At 39.9% G+C, this 22195-nt stretch overlaps 1 protein-coding gene across 1 annotated transcript in view; it reads right to left on the reverse strand.

The window, feature by feature from the left end:
• Ust (uronyl 2-sulfotransferase) overlaps window positions 1–22195 on the reverse strand; it is a 268302-nt gene that overhangs the window by 137183 nt on the left and 108924 nt on the right. Inside the window, exon 2 of the mRNA XM_047558190.1 lies at window positions 22006–22049. Within this exon, the coding sequence (XP_047414146.1) occupies window positions 22006–22049 (44 nt within the window). The remainder of the gene's footprint in view (window positions 1–22005; window positions 22050–22195) is intronic.

Consider the following 22195-nt stretch of genomic DNA (forward strand, 5'->3'; position numbering starts at 1 on the left):
GGAGAAAAAATTAAGTAGGGGCCAAAAAAGGAGACTGAGGTTCTAAAGAAAGGAGACTGAGGTTCGGGTGGTTGGTCAGATAAGGGCAAGAGAAACAGGATTGGATCTCAGAAGGTTTCTGGATCCTTAGAAAAACGTTTAGTGCTCCATCTCTCTGGGGCAGTGGTCTGGATTGACAAACACCAGACACTTTTCTGGGACTCCTACAGACCAAGGGGCCAACCTCTTAGGGTATGTCCTCTGAGGCTGTAAGCTCTGGAGAGATGCCTGGCTTCCAAGCACAGCTTGAGTTTCAGGGTGGTGGTGGCTAAGAACCTACTCAGACCCCTGGTGCTGGGCTGTTCACCAAGAAAACGTTTCTACAGTTTCCCTGACGCTATGAGAGGGGATTGAGGGGTCTGTGGCCAGACAAAGGAGGGTTCAGGGTCACGGGGCTTATTGACCAGAGGCTCTACACAGGCCAGACCAGTCACCTCAGATGACTGGCAACCAGCTAGACTCAAGATCGGGCCTAGTGAACTGGGACAGTCTTGGACAGAGGGCAGGACCTGTACATGGTGCTACTCCCCTGGGGCAACATCACAGTCCCCAGGAAACATGGATGTGCCCCAGGAAAGGAAGAAAGAAAAGGAAGCGGAGACTCTTGAGATGCCGAAGTTAAAGAAACAGAGGCCCCTTTCCACCATCTGTAGGCAGGGAAAGTTTCCATGCTAGGCTTATTTTCAGCAGGGAAAATCTATAATGCTACATTTTTGCACTCCCAACCTCACACATTTTATAAGCACACACATATAAATAGAGAAAATTAAGTAGAAAGCTAAACTAACTCTGATTAATGGAGGGAGCAAGAGAAAGCAGCCTGCCTAATGGTTCAGAGTTAATGCTGCAATTTTCTTAATGGGTGTGAGCCTGTGGGTGTGACCCAAAGAACAGGTGGGCTGAGGTATGACAGAAAAGAGAGATGGCTTCAATTGTCCTTAACAACTGGAAGAGGTTCTGGAGGAAGGAAAGGACTGGGTAAAACAGAGAGTCACACAAGTGTTCAAGGTCAGATTTACAGAGTCTGTTTTGACTATGAAATTTATCTGTATTTCCCAAGGTAATCAAATTAATCTTAGGTAACAAACTAATAACTCATTAAGTAATTAGCAAACACCTCCCCTTGCAGACACACACAGAATAGAGCAGAGCAGGTGCCTATTGCTTCCCCCACAAGCTTACTAGCTCTTTCTATATTTGCATAATTAAGGCAATCATTCTTATAATACTTACTACATAATAGTTATCCTGTAAAAATGGAACTTGCTGTTTAGTTATCTGAACATACCACATCTTCTATCATTTTCGCTGGGGTAAAAAAAAGCGCTTGAGGAATTATTATCTAGCAAAAGATTTATCTTCCTATCAGCCACTTTGACCATAGCAAAGTAATCACTTGAAGGTGCAATTTTCTAAGTGGAAATGGAGGTGGTGTGCCAGCACACATCCTCTCGGAGTTCCAAGAATGACACTGTCACACAGCATTGCGTGAATAATGTGATTTGAGAGCTACTGGTCCCCAGGACACACAGGCTCCTCTGCAAACACAAAGCAAACATCAATCCCAAAGGCCATTTAGGCACCTGAAATTGTAGTATTAGTAGAATCTTTCTAGGGTGACATGGAAACTTTCGACCTTACACATCGTGGAGGAATGGTAAGTCATATTTTTATAAATAAACATCTATTCTGGGTCCCAGCAGGAAGCCCATATCTCTCTATAAGGATGAACTTGTGGAACTCTGGAGTTGAGAATATTCAGGGCCAGAAGCAAATGGCACTGCCCAGTGGTGGACATTAGCATCCATCAAAATTATTACCATTAAAATCAAGGCTTCGGGAATATGAACAAGTTGACTTACTTTCCATTAAATTTAAATTTCTGACATAGTTATTGAGGAGAAATTTTGCTGAACAACACTCTTACGGAGCATATTAATAAATAAATATATCCAATGAAATAATATTAGAAATAATATGTTTGTATAATATTTAGCAAATATTTTATTTAAAACTATTTTAATTTTTCAATTGGGAAATAAATCACACACACACACAAAGCATGAAAACAAATTCTCGTGATCCCCAATTTGACTGAAATGCAGTTCTGAGCTATGATTCAAGCATTCATTGGTCATCCAACCACAAAGTCAACATGAAACAATTATAAGATTAACAGTAAACTATTAAAAATATTTTTCACTAAGGTTTCAGAAAGAGATTCATGTGAACTGACATAATCATTTAAGTTCCTGTATCTCTAAGAAAGGGATGATTCAGCCTTTTTATCAAGAGCCTCTTGTTATGCTGCAAAATATTTTCTTCGTTTTGAATTAATTCTTATTGCAAAGTCATTTGGTAATTAAAATGAGGGAAAATTCATTTTTTACTGGCACTTTTGAATTACATACATGTGGTCGAAATATGTTATTTGCATAACAATACAAATAGCAATAAATGATGGCAAGGATGTGGGGGAACAGAACTCATGCACTGTTGGTAGGCATGTATGTTAGTACTGCTTTTATAAAATTGAGTTTTATAATCTACCAATAGAGCTATGATATTATCCAGCTATACCACTCCTTGATTGTTTATCTAAAAGAATGAAAGTCAGCATATTTTAGAGGTACACACACACACCCATGTTTACTGTGGCATAATTCACAATAGAAAAGTTATGGAATCCGCCTAAGTATGAACAGGAGGATGGATAAAGAAAATGTGGTATGTCATGGTGGAGTCTTACTCAGTCATAAAAGAAAAGGATATGTTATTTGAGGCAAATGGATGGAACTGGAGATCACCATATTAAGCAAAATGAGTCAGACTCAAGACAAGTGTTGTTAAATTTTCTCTCCTTTGGAGAAGCTAGAGGGAAAAAGGACATCATGAATGTAGAGGGGAGTCATTAAGGCTGAGAAATGTATAACATATAAACCACCAAATATCCAGAACTTTGAAATGGAAATGATTCTTCTCTGAGAAACTTTACTAATGTAGGAACTGGTTTTCAGTTCATAATAACCAAGTAGTCTTTACGTTTCTGATAAGACAAAACAGTAATGTAAAACGATACATCAGTATATCATTGATTTAAAATATGTATACCTGCTAAAATATTGAGTAACAAGAGCACATTTTTGTAAGGAATAAAAACTACTTACAACAAACTTTTCTAGCAGACTTAAAATTGATCTGACTGGAACCAAATATGCAAAACATATATAACTACGCCAAAAGATTTACCCCAAATGGCCTTGGCAGATAGTATAAATGGAGAGTTGTTAAAATAATATCTATAAATATGAGAAATTCAGATTAAGGACCCAGTAAAACACAATTCACCAATTACACAATTCACCAATTAGTGGCGTCAGGTAATATAAGTTGGGTCATGGAATTCGCTAGCATTTTTCCATTGTAGAGCTGTGTATCTATCATGAGGTTGAAGAATCTTCTCGTGAAAGATTTCTGCACCATACAACTGGTACTTGAGTCAGTGATAATTAAAGAAAAGGCTGAAGGCCATAAGAAAGTGGTCACTTGTTATTAGTCTCTCTTCACATTAAGAAGTCCTTGAGATGAAGTGCTTCTCTTTTGTAATTTAATGGTTCCTACAGCCTTATGTCATGTTGATCTTCTCAGAGAAAAAGACACGTGGCAGCCCCTCACCTTTCTGGATTATGGTGGACTTTGAACAAGGCGAGGTCATTCAAAGGGCTCTCTCCTGTGTGTTGTGTCTGCACACCTATGCCACCTGAGATCTAGGTAATTAGTCACATGCACCTCCATGAAGTATCTGGAATGTTGTTCCTCACAGGATACAGACCACAGAATAACCCCTTGCTGTGGTCTGCAACATACTAAATTTCTAATCTTACATTCAGTACTTTTCAATAAGCTGCTTTTGATTTTACTTAAACGATCCAGATTCGAAAGAATATTTAAATTAGCTTCGACTACCCTTTTGGCCAGAGTGAGTACAAATGAAAATATTAACCCTATCAAGCACAGAGATTTTTCCATAACGCATCTACAATCTGCTGCATGGTAAAGAAGTCCTTTGTTCTGTTTTACTATAATAAAATATTTTGTTACTCTTGCTTTAATTTCCTCTGAAGTCAACCAAATTAGAATGATTTAAAATGGCTCCACCATGGGTCAGAGCACATATCCTTAAGGCCCTGTGCTATGGTTCCGCCAACATGACGGTACCATGAGGTGGGCCTTTCAGAGGGTTCAGTTCAGGAGGGCTCTTCTACTCTGAGTGGGACTGCAGCCCTTATAAAAGAGGTTTCAACCAGTTTTTGTTCCTTTTGCTCTTTAACTGTCTACCAGTGATGACACAGTCTCCTCCCCTCCTGAGAATGTAGGTCTCACCTGACAATCAAGCCTGCTGGTGCCATTCAGGCTCGGAATTAAGAGATAAATTTCTGTTTTTCATAATTACCAGTCTGTGATATTTTGTTATAGTGATACAAAACAGACTAAGCCTATGAAACTCAAGTTCTGCTTACTATTATAACTCTGCTTAGTAATATAACTCCTAGAAAGCTCTCTTTATATATACAAACACACACATGCATGCCAAACCCACTCATTTATACCATGCCAACAAGCGACCCAGCATTGGTTAAATGAGAACAGAGTAGGCTAAGCATTGTACGTGTTTTCTTTCAATTGATCCTCTTAACAACCCTATCAAGTAGTCTTTTATCTCTACCATACAAGGGAGGAAACTGATAACGGATATTCAGAAATCTGTCCCAAATCACACAGTGAGTAAGAGGCAGAGTCTTAACAGGGTCGCTAAGCTCCAGAGCCTGAGCTCTACATTACCAGGCGACAGCAGACCTTTCCTCAGTGACCATCCTGCATCTCCACAAATTTTGAAATTTTAGAAACTGGGTAACACTCATAGCCTGTCTATGAAGAAAACAGATGGATCTTTTTATTTTTGCCTATTCTGATAGTTTTGTCCACAGTGCAGTTCAATTGTAGTACAAAACCATACTCTAAACTGAAGCACCTCATCAAACTCTAGTCTGCACATCTTCCTTAATACCTCGTCAGACCACTTTGGGGGCATACTCTTTTTGGCCAAGGGAAAAGGGGAATCTGGTTTTGAAGCAAAAGGGAAAAATAAGAGAGCAAGAGAATCAAAGTCAGGGAAAGAAGTGACTGGGTAGGAAGCATCGGCCTCCTGGGCCATCTCTGATGGTTGGTGTCCTCCAGCACCACGCTCACTAGAATGCACAGTGGGGTCGGCCTGGACAGAGCCCACATAACTGCAAACTCGTCTGGGTTTCTCTAAGAAGAAAGAGTTCTAAGATCATATATTCCTCAAGGATAAAATGAGGCCATGGTGGCAGGCAACAGTGTTCTCAAAGGGCAGCCCAAAGGCTTTTAATGTCAGTTTTCCCACTTGGCTCCTCACTCCCTCCTCTGCTTCACAATGCTCATTTTTTTTGCATGTCCCATACAACTAGTGCTACAGGTAAATGGGTTCCAATTTCCCTTTGTTGGGGGGAAAAATGAAGTCAAGAGGACATACAGATATGGTCCTGGGAAAGTCCAGCTGATTTCACACTGTTCTGGGGCTCAAGGAGAGAAAATTACCCTTTCCTTTCTGTACTTTCTCATTATGGTGTGGGGAGAGGAGTTCAAGGTCAAGATGAAGGTGTGAGCTTGGGAGAGAATGTTAGGAATCCCACTCAGTCTGCCTTCCATTACGAACCTGTTATGGTTTGGATGTGAGGTGTCCCCCAAAAGCTCACATGAGACAATGCAGGAAGGTTTGGAGGAGAAATGATTGGGTTATAATCTAATCAGTGGATTAATCCCTGGTGGGATTAACTGAGTAGTAACTGAGGCAGGTGGGGTGTGGCTGGAGGCAGTGGTTCATTGGGGGTATGGCTATGGGATATATATTTTGTATCTGGAGAGTGAAATCTCTCTCTTTCTGCTTTCTGATCATCATGTGAGCTGCTTCCCTCTGCCACACTCTTCCACCATGATGTTCTGCCTCACCTTGAGCCCCAAGGAATGGAGCCAGCCTTCTATGGACTAAGACCTCTGAAACCATAAGTCCTCAAATAAACTTTTCCTCCTTTAAAATTGATCTTTTAGTCACAGCAACAAAAAAAGTGACTAAAAAGCAGAGCCCTCGGTCCTAAGCTCCATGGAGTCAAGTCAGCTCACCAGAGCAGACCACTTCAGGGTTCATATGCAGGGTGCCCACTCTGGGACCTGCGAAGAAAGAGGACTCAGAGGCTCAGGAAAGAGGCCAGCCTTATCTTTACCTATCGGCAACACAGTAGCAATTTCAGCTCCCAAAGAACTTCTACAAACATGTCTTGATTCCCTCCTTTTCACAAAAACATGTATGTGATGAATAAAAAGAAATCATTATTACTTCTTATTATATAAATGAGGAAAACTCAGAGTAGCTGGCTTTGCTAGGTCTAGAAACCAGCAAGGGGCTAGGGATAAAGCTCAGTGGCAAAGCATTTGCCTAGCATGTATAAGGCCCTAGGTTCAATGCTCAGTACCACAAAAAAATTAATTATTAAAACATAAAAACCAGTAAGAGTGGGAGCAGAATTTGCACCAGGATCCTCAAACTTTTAGTTCCAAAGTCTTCACAAGATTGAGCTTCCTGCTCAGGTACTTGCAAAAGGTGTTCAATAAAATGTGTAATCAGAACACTAGCAACCCAGTCAATGACTTGGAGATAAACATCAATAATCACTAAACTGTAAATAAAAACCAATCATTACTAAATAATTATTTTTATTGAGAAAAATAATTTTCATTTTCTACCATATGTCAAATAAATGTGATCTTCTTGGATTTGAGAACATAGAACCTGAAACACTAGCTGTCCCTCCAAACAACCTGTTCTCTTCCTGATCTACTGTGGATGTCATCCATGTATAACAACTTTTATGAGGACTGATTTATAGTTTTGGCCTACACTGTCATTTGCAAAAATGAGGTCCAGCAATTTACTATCCACCATTAAGAAGCAGAACATCTCCAATTTGTCTTTGTCTACTTCAGATTTGAGGCACACAGAGTCTGTTTAATTTCAGACGAGACGTGTGTTCAAGGCCTTGGTGAAGAGTTCTGGGTTTACCTCAAACATATTCCTTCTGGTTTTATGGATTTGGATCATTTTTTCCAAGCCACTGTCTTTCCCGACAAGAATCATAATCAATTTAGTATTTCTTTCTACCTCAAGATCATTCTAGTCAGTTTCTGGATGTTTTCCAGCTCAATTATACTTCTCTTGGTATTTGTTAACTAAAACTGCATATCATCTTTCAGATGTAGTCAAACCACAGCTTGCATAGGACCCAGATGTGTTCTCTGCTCCAGCATGTCCAGTGCCCCTTGAGTTGCAGCATCAAAATGGCAGAAGCCCCTAGGTGCCAGCTTAGTTAACATGGTAGTACTGCCAAAAACAAATAAAGATTAAGGTTACCTGCAAATTCAAATTTGGAGATTTTTCTCAACATTTCTTTTTCTAGGTCACTACAAAAATGTTAAGACAAATCAAATGTTGATTTAAAAAAAAAAGTATCACTTATAAACTTGTTAGTCCTCATCAGCTTTTCCCCCAATTTGTTTCTAAAGTAAAGCTGAATGAAGATAACTCAGTTCAACACATTTCTAAGGAAAGATAACAAGCCACAAAGGAAGCATATTCTCTCAAACAATTGCATGCTTTCAGAAAATTAAAATATATTTCCTTAATATGATATAGATTACTCTTATGCTAAAAATTGAAATTACACTAAATGACAAAACACTTGTGATAGTATCATTAAAATTAAAAAAAATAATCATTTGACTACATATATCGACTTTTACTATGTGCGAGGTGCACATTCTAAATGTGGGTGTCAAGAGGCTATTTAATACACACTTCCTAACCAAGGGCTTCATATTATTTAATATTATTCTGGATCATATTATAAAACGAGACAAAATTAGACAGAAAGACATAAAATGAATTATGTTTACCAACTGGATCATTCTCTATTAAGAAAAAGAATTGAAAAATTATTAAATAAAAAGTTCAAAAAGTAACATGACTGTAAAACATGAAAATTACTAGTTTTTCAATATTATAACAATCAACTTACAAGATAGTGGAAAAACATTTCACTCAGAATAGCAATCAAAAAATAATAAAATATCTAGGAAGAACCTTTGGTAAGAAATGTGCGGACTCTATAAGGAACCAAAGAATTCTATGACCAATATCACTCAGAACAATAACAACCAAATAGCTTTTGGAAATTAGAAATATGAGAACAAGGAAGAAATTCAATGGGAAGACTAGGGAACAATGTTGAGAAACTCTTCCTCATGGAAGAGCAAAAAGACCAAGAAAAGAAAAACAAGGGGAATAAAAGTAAGAAATATGATCTTGGAGGTTCAATGTGCAAATGAAAGGAGGTTCAGAAAAACAGAAAATGAAACTACAGGAGAAGAAGTCATCAATGGAAAAAGTCAAACTTCCCAGGACACTAGTTTCCAAGTTGTAAGATTCTACACCTGGATTTGTAAATGAAAACGGATACACTCTTGGCACCGAATTATAAAATTCAGGATACTAAGAACTTCCATAAAGGCAGATTCAATTTTCATGTAAGGGATTAAGAATTATTAGTCTTCTTAACAGAAATGCTGGAGGCTAGAATAAAACCAATCAAGACCTTAACATTCCAAGAGGAAATGACTTTGTGGTAGAGACATTTAATGATCAGATTACTACTGTGCCCTACTTTCCAGCCCCCAGAAATTGGGCTGGGCCTCTTGACCAGGTCTGGCCAATGAACTGCTCAGAGAAGTGACACATCATTTCCAGGCTGGAGGAATGAAAACTCTCTGTGTATCCCTCCACCTCTCTGTGCGCCCCTCCACCACCTCTGTGTCCCACCATGATGGCATACAGGTCTCCTGTTGAGAGGCTGAAGTCACAAAGGGAAAACTAGCTAAGGAGCTAGTTCACTGGACCCACTGAGGGTCTTTTATCAGCAAGCATAAACTCTAGTATGTAAGGAATATACTAAGATTTTGTACTTAATGCTAATTGCATCACCCTGCCCTATTCTGATTAATGTGTATTTCCAGTCTGAAATTCTATATCCTATCAAAGAATCCATCAAGGATAAAACAGAGACATTTTCAAAAATGCTAGACTTCAGAAAACGTGTATCACATGCATCTTTTCTCAAGAAGACATTGGAGGCTGAGGAAAGAGGAAGATAAGTACGGAAGGCAGAATAATGGTCCCCAAGAGAAGTCCCTGTCCCAGTCTCCAAAATCTGAGCATATTCTATGTACCTCACATGGCAAAAGGGACCTTGCAGATAGGATTACATTAGGATTATGAGGCAGGGAGAGTATCCTGGATTAGCAGGGGTAGGGGTGAGGGGTATAAAATCACCAGGGTCTTCTTAAGTGGACAACAGAGAGGCAAGAGTCAGAGTCAGGGGTTTGAAGATGTGACATGGCTGATGCTGAAGACAGACAGAGGAGCCATGAGCCAAGGAATGCCAGTGGCCTCCAGGATCTAGAAACACCAAGGAAGCAAATCCTCTCCTAAAGCTTCCAGAAGGAACACAGCCCTGTTGAGACCTTGAGTTTAGCCCTGTGAGACCCATTCAGACTTCTGACTTCCAGAACTGGAAGATAATAAATCCATGTGCAGACACTAAGTTCATGCTAATTGGTAAGTTCAACAAAAGGAAACTAATGAAACAGAAACAGGGGCAAACACAGAAGAGAGTGAAGAGAGAGCCCAGGACGCAGTAGAGCAGGTGGCAGCGAGAGCAACTAGTCCTGATGGGAGCAGACACAACCCCCACCAGAGACTCCATCCACTGGGCACTGATACAACACTCAATGTATGTGAGGGCACCGCAACCCCGGAAGAGGACAAAGTAGAGATCAGAAGTAAGTATGGAAATAAATTTAGGAACAAGATAATTTGTTATGAAGAAATGAAAGACTGAACAGGAAAAGAAAAGAAAATCATAGTGGTCCAGCTGCTGCTGTTATTGACCTATTCTCAATAATAAAAACCCTGGATACCAATTCAGTTCCAATAGCATACACACCCAGGTGAGGAGGATGGGGGACAAGCAGGAAGCCTGGGTGCGGGGGTGAAGGAGCTAGATCTTTCTATTCTGCAGAAGCTTGGCAAGCAACCTAACGCAGCATAAAATCACGAATTGGCAACATATGCAGGATATTCAGAGATATGAGTTAATACTAAACAATCAGTTAAAAGAGTTAAAGTAATAGCTTCTGAAGAACAGGAAGTGATGTAGAGGGGGTAATCAGGTGCCACTGCTTTTCATAACAAACCTTTGAGCCATTTGTTCTTTAAACTCTGCCCCTTATGTACATGCAGAGCTTTGATCAGACATAAAAGCACTGGCAAAATATTTGCAAAACTGATACACAAGGTTTCAATATTCTTGATGTACAATAAAGACCAGCCAGGATTGTAGAAAATTGTTCATATTGGTTGTTCCCACCAGCTGGGACTGAGGGTGATTATTTTTTCCTGCAAATCTGTAATTTTTGGGACCTTCCACATTAAAACAAGAGGAGTGTGTATGATTTTTTAAACAACAACAAAAAAGGATCATAAGTTCAAGGAAAATATAAAACAAATAAGAAAAGAATTAGGTAACTATATTAGGAGTTGCTAAAATGATTAAGTTACTGCAGTTTTGAAGACCCTGAGGCAACTGTTATTCTGCTCAAGAATGGTGGCATGGGCTTTTCTCAGTTGACTGAAGCAATTTCTTGATTAAATGTGCTTTTTAACAACAATGTGCAATTTTAACATTTCATGCTTCATTTAAGACTTCAATTTTTTGTTTTTTTATTTTAAAGCAGCCTGACCCTAAAACCAGGTATGTCCACAACTATGACTGGTGCTGATTTGGGGACTATTCAGAGACCATCTTATCAATGTTAACTGGCCCGTGGGGAGTAAGGTGGGGAATCTGCTAAAAGATCAATTACATAAACAAACCACATATTTTTGAACCTATGCTTTCTCAGAACTTTTTTTTTAATAAAAAAAAAGAAAAGACGTGGAAGATGAGCAATTTAACAGTAGTAAACCGTTTGTTGAGAAAACATGGATTTGTTATGTTCTTCCTGGGAAAGAGTGGGGACATTCGATGCTCATAAAATTGATAAATTTAGAAGTCCTGTGTCTGAACTTGGACGCGGATCTCCACTGAAAGCTGAAATCTCAGGAGGCAGCTGAGCTGAGCCAAACACTCCCATGTTAATGGTTTAACAGCTCAATGAGGGTGAAGGCAGGCTGAAGCAAGAATACAAGCGACTCAGGGATGAGAAACAGTAACTCTATTATGTAAGGTTGATTTGTTTCCCTTTTGCAGATCATTTTACCTTCTAAGCTACTAATCACCTATCTTGCACAGAATACCAAAACATAAGGTTCTCTACAGCACACACCGGGATCAGAACCTCCCAGAGTTATTTAAAATAAGCCATTCAAGTCATTAATTCTCCTATCATTTGTAATGATCAAAAAAAAAATGAGAGGGTGGAAGGGACTCCTTCAAGGTCCTGTGCAGTCAGCTGAAACTAATGCCTAACCCAGCCTCAATCTGTTCTCTTTCTCTAAATCTAATATGTTTATCATGAATCATTAAACACAAACCTATTACCCAGTGCAATTGATTCTTCCATAAAATAAAAAGAAGCTTCATTTTTGTATTTTTTTAAAGGACTTTGAGTACATTCAAGTTTGGACCTGAAGAACAATATATGCTTAAGAAAAATAAAATGGCAAGGAACTGGAGAAGGTTGTGCTTTGTGTACTCAACTAACCCAAACAAATAAAAGAAAGAATCTATAACCCAGAGACCAAAATGTTCTTATAAGTTAAGAGACCAGCATTTGTACACCAACGGGCATGCAATTTGCTTTTAAAAATCCAAAGAAATGGGGGAAGAGCATTGGAAGCAAGATTCGCTCTTAAGTTACAGCAAACTGAGTTTGCAGAATCTACAGAAAACTTCATAAAGAAAACCCCAACAGTTCCGAAGATCCACTGTTAGGAGCATCCCATGTCCCTGGCACCAGGCCAGTTGCTTCCCAGTTATTCCATGTAAGCCTCAGGAACCGAAGAGGATGAGGGGCTAGGAAGGCAATAGCTCCTTTAAACTTGACAACCGCATTCGCTGATTTTCTTTTTTATATTTTCCAGAAGAGAACTTGTTCGTGTTTTTCTTTAGGCTCTGTTGGGTGCCAGCAAGCACCTCTTTTAGAAATAGAAAATCAAAGCTCAAGGAGGAAGTACTTATTCTAAATTAAGCAAGACAACTATATCACATAGCTGGGTTTGAACTCAGGTCTGATTCTCAAATCCATGCTCCTCAGTTCCTTAGACACCAAGAATGAACACACAAGTCAGAACAAAGCATTCAGCAAGTTAACAAGGTAATGTATTAAATCTAAGAGGTTGGTACATTGGTTACCTCAGGTTGTGTTTTTACTAGTTTTGCTAATATTTTGTGCTTGGAATGCTTCATAATTTTTCAATAACTATAAAGAATGTTCATTTCTTCTGCCTTTGAAATGAGGACATATTATAAACTTGATCAAGAACCCCAGTTGTTGGGAAGATACTTCACAAAGAAGATATACAGGCAATCAGCAAATATATGAAAAGTGCTCATCATCTCTAGTAATTAGGGAAATGCAAATCAAAATCACCCTACTATTTTGTCTCACTCCAATTAGAATGGCTATTATCAAGAACACAAGCAATAATAAGTGTTGGCGTGGATGTGGGGAAAGAGGCACACTCATACATTGCTGGTGGAGTTGCAAATTGGTGCAATCACTCTGGAAAGCAGTATGGAGATTCCTCAGAAAACTTGGAATGGAACCACCATTTAAACCAGTTATCCCACTCCTTGGTTTATACTCAAAGGACTTAAAATCAGCATACTACAGTAACACAGCCACATCAATGTGTATAGCTGCTCAATTCACAATAGCTAGATTGTGGAACCAACCTATAAGCCCTTCGATAGATGAATGGATAAAGAAACTGTGGTATATATACACAATGGAATATTACTCAGTCATAAAGAAGAATAATATTATGACATTTGCAGGTAAATGGATGGAGCTGGAGAATGTCATGCTAAGTGAGATAAGCCAATCCCAAAAAACCAAAGACTGAATGTTTTCTCTGATAAGTGGATGATGATACATAACCAGGGGTGGGGTGGTAAGAGAAGAATGGAGGAACTTTGGAATGTGTAGAGGGAAATGGGGTGGGAGGGGTGGGGGAAGGAAAGACCATGAACTGAGACAGACATCATTACCCTATGTACATGTATGATTACATGAATGGTGTGAATCAACATTATGTACAGCCATAGGAATGAAAAGTTGTACCTCATTTGTGTATAATGAATCAAAATGTAGTCTGTAAAAATGAAAAAATAAAAAAAGAACCCCTGTTGTTTGTTTTTCAAAGAAAATCCAATAATCTGCCATGGCAGATTCTATCTAGAGCAGGATATAAAGGAGCCATAAAACCAGGGGCACCCGCTTTTCAGCAGCCATGGCTTCGGGGACATTTGTCCTAGAGGAAGCAAGCTGGACATGGCCCACACTCGAACCAATTCTGCATGAAGATTTATTTGCTTCCTGCAGGTTCTCAGAGACAGGAGGAAAACACCATGCACAGCCACATCTACATCCTCAAAAAACAGGTTGTGAAGTTTGGGGGATAAAAACAAGAAAGTCATTACTCTCTTAAATCTCTGTCATACTCTTCCAAGTAAAAAGTGGTGCCGACAGAGGAGACTGTGCACATAAAACCCAGTAATCCTGTCCCCAGGGAAATGTGATTCGGGGATCCAGAAACCTCATCCAAGTTAACAGCCCAGCAATTTGAAAGTAATTGTGCTCTCAATATCTTCCATAAGTAATTTACCTGCTACAAATATAATATTTTTGGGCTCAACTCTTTAGAAGTAAGAAATGGGACTCCTGGATTTTTTATTTTTCTTGTTTTTTTTTTTTTTTTTTTTTTAAGAAACCATTTCAAAAAATCTTTCAGTTAATGGGGTTGGGGTTGTCAAGTTTAAAGGAGTTGTTGAAAGGGAAAAATAAACCAAAACCAAAACCAAAATCTTTCTTAGGGACATGGAGGTAGAGTTGTAAAACAATGGGCTGAGATGATTTCTGTAAAAACAAGGACATCCTTTCCAAAAGGCCATGGACTTTGTAAATGTTTTTCTCTGTTTTCCTCCTAGCCCCCACCCTGTGGCAACAGAACATCTCTCCCCTCAGTAACTTTCTCCTAAATAGAATGTCACTGAGGTCCTGGCCAGAGAGAAATATGATGTCACCAAGGATGATTTTTGTATACAAAAGAGTAATTAAAGAGTAAGATGGATTTCAAATAGAAAAAAAGGAGGGAATGTTGAGAATAACGACATAGCTAAAGACAGGAAAATTCTGAGGAAAACTGAAGAAGGAAGGTGGAGGAAATCTGACTACTGGAGGCTGAGAATAGAGAAAATGCTCTTCAATGATCCTAACGACAGGTTTTCAGGATGCTTTCAATGTTTATTAAACCCAACCAAATAATGCCAAGCAGGGACTGACCCTCTGTGCTGTCTTAGTAATGGAAGATACTAACTCAACCCATCTGCATTTCTTCCTAGGGTTGCTGTAACATAATACTGTACCCTGACAGCTTACAATAATAGAAATTATTCTGTCATTGTTAGGAGGTCAGAAGTCTGAAATCAAGGTGTACCCAGGGTTGGCTACTTCCTGGGGACTCAGAGGGACAGCCTCCTCTGTGCCTCTGGTGGGTGCTGGCAAGCACGCCTCTGTGTCACTTGGCTTGTGGCAGCATCATGTTATTCTCTCTGTGTGTGTCTGGCTCTGTGCCCAATCTCCTTCTTTGTTAATATATATTTTTTTATTTTTACAGATTGCATTTTGATTCATTGTACACAAATGGGGTACATCATTTCCTTTCTATGGTTGTCCACGATGTAGATTCACACCATTCATGTAATCGTACATGGACATAGGGTAACGATGTCTGTCTCATTCCACCATTTTATAAAGACATCAGTCATGTTGGATTTAGGGTCCACCTAACTCTAGTATAACCTCACCTTGCCTCTAACACATCTGCAAAGAGCCTCTTTCCAAATGAGATCCTGTACATAGGTTCTGGAGTTGTGGTTCAGTGTCCTTGGGGCAGGTACAATTCCATCCACACACCACTCAAAAGTGGATTGGTGACTGATCACTCCTTTTCTATTATACGATTTTTCCTGCTCCATCATTAGGCAGACGTTAGTTCATATCTCTATGAACTGCCTGCAAGGAGTTTAGAGCCCTGGTTTGGGGCCCACCCTTCCTCATCCCCTCCTTTATGGTTCAGATATGATATGTCCCCCAAAAGCTCATATGCGACACAGTACAAGAAAGCTTAAAGGTGAAATGACTGGGTTATGAGCACCTTAACCTAATCAGTGCATTACTCCTCTGATGGGGATTAACATGGTGGTACCTGCAGGCCAGTAGGGTGTGGCAGGAGGAGCTGGGTCTCTGGGGGTGTGCCTTTGAGGTATACATTTTGTTTAAAATGAGGGGAGTTTCTCTCTCTCGGCTTCCTGGTGTCATATCCTGAGTTGCTTTTCTCCCCCACACTCTTCTACCACAATGCTGTCCCACACTTTGAACCCAGAGCAATGGAGCTGGCAATCTGTGACTGAGACCTCTGAAACAGTGAGCCTCAAAATAAACTTTTCCTCCTCCAAAATTGTTCTTGCCAGGACTTTTGGTTATAGCAGCAAAAAAGCTGACTAATAAAACACCTCTATATCAGCCTCTCTGACCTAGTTAGCTCCTCCTACTCAGCCTCCAGGACTCTCTCCTGGAGAACAGTCCAGTGAGCCTTCTGTATTCACCCTGTGTTCATCCTCATGACAGCACCCGGCAGCCCACTGTATGGGCCTGTTGTGTGTCCATCCTTCCCACTGGGCTCTAACTCCTCCCAGGCAGTAACTAACTTCTACAGCCTTATGGTCCCAGCACCTAACACAGAACCCGACACAAACTTGGCGCATGGTAAATGCTTGACTGAATGACATTGTCTATACAGGGCCATTTAGACCTAAAAATGTGTCACCATGGAACCCTGTGCTCTCAGAGCCTTTGATCCCATTCAACACTATGATGTGATTAGATAATAAACTGTTAGAGGACAGAGGTTACTTTCAACTGTTTGTGAGTTTTCCTGATCCCATGGGCAAATAGGTATAATTGATACTAAAGGGAAATTAGTTTCTGGGCAGTGGGTAAGAGGGGCTGAGCCTTACCAAGCAACTATTACTGCTGGTCCCTGTTAGGTGCTATAAAATTAATTACCACTGAATTACTATCACCACTTCTCATTCAATTGCAGAATGCTTACTCAGCACAATGAATTATAAACTCTCTTCTAATGAACACATTTTAAAATAGAATTTTGATTACTATCTAGCACATTAAATACAAAAAGAATAGGTCTGATTTTATACATCAAAGTGCCTCTTGTACAAAGGTATAATACATACCTTAATCTTAGATATACCAGCAGGATCCACTAGATCCAATTTTTAACTTATTAGGCTTTTTGAGCAGTTCTAATTATTTGTATGGATTAATATTTTATAACTTTACTTTCTTAGCATGCTACCAACAAAAAGAGAAAATGTACTTTTGTTAACTAAAGAGAATAAAACTCATACTGCCTTTCAATTACCACCCTAAAATAAAAATCTAAGATCCAATGAGATCTTAGTGATTCTAATTTTTCTTAATTTTAACACTGTGCTATTTCAGGAATAATTACCCATCCATTATATATCAATTATTCTCAGGTGCTTTAAAATACTAAAATAATAGAAAAATGGAAGAAAGATAGAATATTAGAATACTACCATCCAATAGGATGGTTACAGATGATGTAAACGTTCTCTTCTGTGTTGTCCAATGGCACACATAGCTACAGAGAATTGGAAATGTGACTAATGCAACTGAGAACTCAAATTTTTATCTTTTAAACTTTAATTAGTTTGAACATAAATATCTACATGACTTTCATAGCTACTGTAGTAAATAGTGTAGGCCCATGGGATCAATTTACTGGTAAAATAAACTGTCACTGTTTCACTGTTACATCACCCTTGACATTTCCTATTGCATGACTTGAGCATTGCATCATCTTTCCAGAAGATAAAAACAAAGGCTGGAGATACCATCTTCATGTTTTTTTTTTTTTTTTTTTTTCCAGGATTTCATGCCTGGGAGGCAAGAGCCCTACTGCTTACCCCTTTGCAGTTTGTTTTTAACTTACACTGAAGACAGAATTTGGAATTTTTTATACCTACCTATAATGACAAAGAGGAGAAAACTGACAAGGCAGAGAGGAATTAGAGGTGAATGCAAAGAGTCAGACCGCACTCAAGAGTCTGCTGCTGCTGCTGCTGTTGAAGCTGATCATGAATGTGAAAACTTGCGCTGCATCTTGATGATTTAATCTTAGATTAAATCTCTCAAATTCAAGAATCACTGAGTGGACAACATATTTACAAGAACAGAAAGAAAATACGGTGTTCTTACGCAGTCAGTCAATTGAGAGGAAGGACCTCATCAAATGCTATTTTGCGAAAAGAATGGGGCTCATCCTGTTTTGCTAAATGAACATGGGACAGCATTCTGTCACCTTCTGTGATATTTGGACACCAAAACTTACGTTACATGCAGTTTGAAAACAGAAAAATGCCAAAGGCAAGATATATATGTGAAGGTGACTGGAAAGAAACACATAAAGCACAAGTCAATTGATTTTCAAAAGATAAATGGTAAATGACTTTTTTTCTGGAATACTGAGGGTTAAGTTTGTATATGTACTAATCTATGTACCAGGTTCTTATTTAAAAGTGTAAAGCTCCAGAATACAGTAAAATATTGTATTTCTACTTTAATTCATCATCTTGAAATGGTTAAAAGCATGGAGACTGGAGCTACTCAGCTCTGGGCTTGAATCCCAAATCCAATCCTTAGTGCATGACCTTCAGCAAATTAGTCCCCTCCCTAAGATCCAGTTCCCTCATCTGTAAAATAAGGATTAAAAAATTACTTCCTGTTTTATAGGGAGTAAATTTTGCATGCAAAGTGCTTAGCATAGTGCTTGGCACATAGGAAAAGATATAAATCAGCTATGGACAGTGATTTTATTATCCTCGAGTTGCTTAGAACAGCTCTCCTTACCTATCAGATTTGGGACCCTTACATATGTGAAATGATAACCGCATCTTATTTATGCCAACTGAACTTCTCATGCTGATGCCTGCTGTTCCCACCAGGTACCCACATTCCAGGTGAAGTGAAGCAAAGCAAGGAAGACATCAACCCCTCAGCAAGCAGGCTGTTCTGGGGGCTCTGGACACCATCATCTTTTAATCTTTAATCTCTTACACCAGGAAACTGACTTTTCTGATTTCTAGATTGAGCAGGCATTACTTTAATAAATTCAAACCTGCAGAAAACCCTATAGCCTTCCAGATTTTTTTCTATGGACATGAACATGTATGCATATAATTTTACAAAAGTGCTAGTGTTTCATACCTGAGTGTGCATTCAAGAATATCTTTCTATTTCATTCACTAGAGATCTCCACGGTCATTCTCAGTAGGGCTCCAACCTTAAGCTGCACCATGGTAGTAAACACTGGTAGTCATAAGAACACATTAACATCTACCTTTCAATAACAGCGTCACTCAAACCCAGAGGTGAGCTGTGAGGTCCAAGTGGATTTCAAAAACAAGTGAAAATCAGAGGCGTTTGTTTTTTCCTTATGAAAATACCGGAGCATGAGGACCCGAGCCTAGTCCACGCTGTGTGGCACACCCCATTCCCTAAATGGCTATTACTTGTGGAATGTGAAACTTGTGAAATCGAACTTTTAATAAAATGAGAACTTGCTGTAACCTCAGTATATTTTCAGGGTTTTAAACTCTTATTTTATCTAGAGCACAACTCTGAGTCTTTGGCATCAAAAAGCTATTTCTGAGTGCTAAACAAATATGAAAAATATGGGTCTGGCCTGGGTCTCACTTTCCCCTGCCAGGCTGGGTCCACTCCAGAAGCCAGACATGTGTGAGTCCTTATCCTCTGGATGCCACCATGTCTCTGGATAAGCCAGTGGTCTGCAGATCTAAATAACTAAGGCCCCACCCCAGGGGACACTCCAGGGATGTTTATCTGAAAGTCTGATCTCATCACTTCTGAGATTCAGTCCCATCGTGCCAAAAACCAGACACATGGATGAAGAGATGTTCACATACCAATATTATTCCTACCCACTTTTACATTCTTAGTATGGCTTCTGCTTAAAAAGTCGGGAGTGTTTTTGCCACTCCACTCCTAGACAATGAGCAGTTATAGGGAAAGAATCTCTAAAAAACTTCTGCTGGTTTAAAAAAGATTATGCTCACCATTTTCAAGCTTGGACAAGAGTTCACAAAACTGGTTTTACTCTGAAAGTGGTCTAAAAGAATGTGATACAACGCGATCATTCTTGTGGATCATTAGGAACTTCAGCTGCAGAAGGGGAGCGAGCAGACCAAACAAATCCAAAAGCTGACAACACTGGCAGAGGGGCAGGCGGGACAGCAGCCCAGCTTTAGCAAGGCCAGCAGGCCGCCTGAAGAGACGGTCCAGGCTGGTCACCAGCAAGCAAAAAGTTCCAGAAAGCAAGTTCATATCAAATGGGCCTGAGTTTTCTGACCAGGTAAAATCCTGTTTGTCAAGTCGAGGACCCCAAGTAATATCTTGACAAGCCATGAAGCAAACATAAAGGATGTCTCCCTAGGCATAGCCAGCTAATCCCATCTTCCCCTCCTAGGCTGGTTATTGACTAAAGGAAATATGCTTCACTATAAGGAAACTTAATAATCGGGAGTCGTCATTATGTTAATAAATAAACTTTACATAATAAGCCATGTCACTCCTTCTGTGTTAATAACAGTGAAGTCAACAGAGAAAATGTCCAGGGCAGTGGTTTCCTTTCTATTCATGGCCTTTAGGGCAGCAGTTCTCAAATGAAGCCTCCTGACCCACAGCCATCAGCCTCACCTGGGAGCCTGTCAGAAATGCCAATTCCCAGATCCTGCCTGACTCAGACACTCTGGGAGTGGCGCCCAGTGATCTGAATTTTAATAAGCCTCCAGGTGATTCTGATGCAAGCTCAAGTTGGAGAGTACTGGCCGGGTGTGGGAAAACTTGGAACAGGCACCAGGAAACCTATTCAGATTCCAGCTCTGGATTCCACCATCCAGTTCAATGAAATTCGACGAAGAGCCACGCTGTTCCTCTGTGTGTTGAGGCTGATGCCAGGATGTGAGGATGCACACTAGACGTAGAGCTTACTCTCCAGTGGCCCACCGTCCTCAATACGCTTTTGCTCCTACAGAAGAGGAGCTATTTTTATTGTTCTTGCTTCTTATATTTCTAGGGACTCTAGCATCATAAGCACTCAATAAGCATGCAGTAGGTCAATGGTAGGGCCATTCACGAATTTGGTAAACACTACTCTACAATTCACCATCACCCCAGTCACATAAGCACGAGCTACTGCTGATTTACTGTTTATTACATGTCAGTGCTGAGTGCTCCTCATATATCAGCTCTTCCAATCCTTTTTGATGTCCTGCCATGGGTAGTATATTCAGTCCTACTCTGTGCTTGAGAAAACTGAGGCTCAAATATTGAGCCAGGGCAGCCTTGGGAGGGTGCTGGCTGGGTCTTGGGCAGAGTATGCCATCCCAGGCAGGCCAAGGAGAATGCCATGTAGCTAGAAAGTGACGGAGCCCGTGCTGCATTCAGAAATATCTTTTTCCAAAGCCCATGCTTGTAAGTGTGTTGGTTTCAAATACACAAAGCCTCCAAGCTTGGTGGTTCACTGTTTTCTCATCATGAACCTATCACTGTACTTTGTAGGCATCTCCTTCAGTGTTCAAAGACTAGGAAAACCAAGGACTAGGAGAGCTAGGCTTCACAGGCCAGACCCAAAATTCTTCAAGCAAGACTGACAGATAAAGGGTTGCCAACTTTAGTCAAGGGCATCCCCCTCTCCCAAGGACTGATCAACTTTTGTCAACATTCCCAACAAGGAAAATAAAAGCGACATCAAGAAAGTACAAAGGATGTAAGTTTAGAAAAAAGGAGAGAATATTGTATTATAAAGATTTTCTTATATACAACGATTACTTTGTTGTTCTTATCTTGTAATAGATTGGCATTTGGTTTCCATGAAGCTCAAGAAAATAGAGAATAGTGGGGAAAATACATTAAAGAACTGTTCTGACCCTTAAATGTCAAATAGAATTGCTTGTAGAAATAACCGAAGTGGGCATGCAGGCCAGGCCAGGCCAGGGAGGCTCAGACTAGGGCAGTTCAGACTCAGTCCCATTTCAGGCAGGCCACGGAGAATGGGACTGAGGTGAGTCGGCACCAGGATCCAAGGTTTGGGAGGTCAGGTTGTAAAGAAATTCGTGAGCCACCTGGGGCAAATGAGGTGAGGGCCAACAGGAGAAGCTGGTTAAGGTCTGATGTGAGCTGGTGGCTCCAGTGTCTGGGCAGTTCCAGCTCTCCGAGTAATGGAGTAATGGCTCTCCCTCCCATGTCACTTGGCTATCTTCATGCTTGTCTCCTTCCTCTGCATTAGAGGTTGATTAAATTGACATTCATCATCTACTATCTTCTTGCAAATGCTCCGGGACTAGGAGGCATCTGGTTGGTGTTATTAGGGGTCCAGGAGCTATTAAAATCAGAAGCTCCAAGTACTGAGAAAGGAAAAGACCTTACCTTACTAGGAGGTGGTCCATGGTCATCCAAGTAAGTGGAATTTCCTAGGGGAAAAAAAGGGAGAAAAATGTTGATGGGTCATTTTTTTTTAAAATCCCAAATAAATTTAATACAAAGTCAGTGAAAATAAGCACTTCATATATGTCTATTCAGACAAAAGTACCAAAGGAAAATGGATAATCCATCCATT

This window comes from Sciurus carolinensis, chromosome 7, assembly GCF_902686445.1.
Source record: "Sciurus carolinensis chromosome 7, mSciCar1.2, whole genome shotgun sequence".
NCBI classification, from domain to species: Eukaryota; Metazoa; Chordata; class Mammalia; order Rodentia; family Sciuridae; genus Sciurus; species Sciurus carolinensis.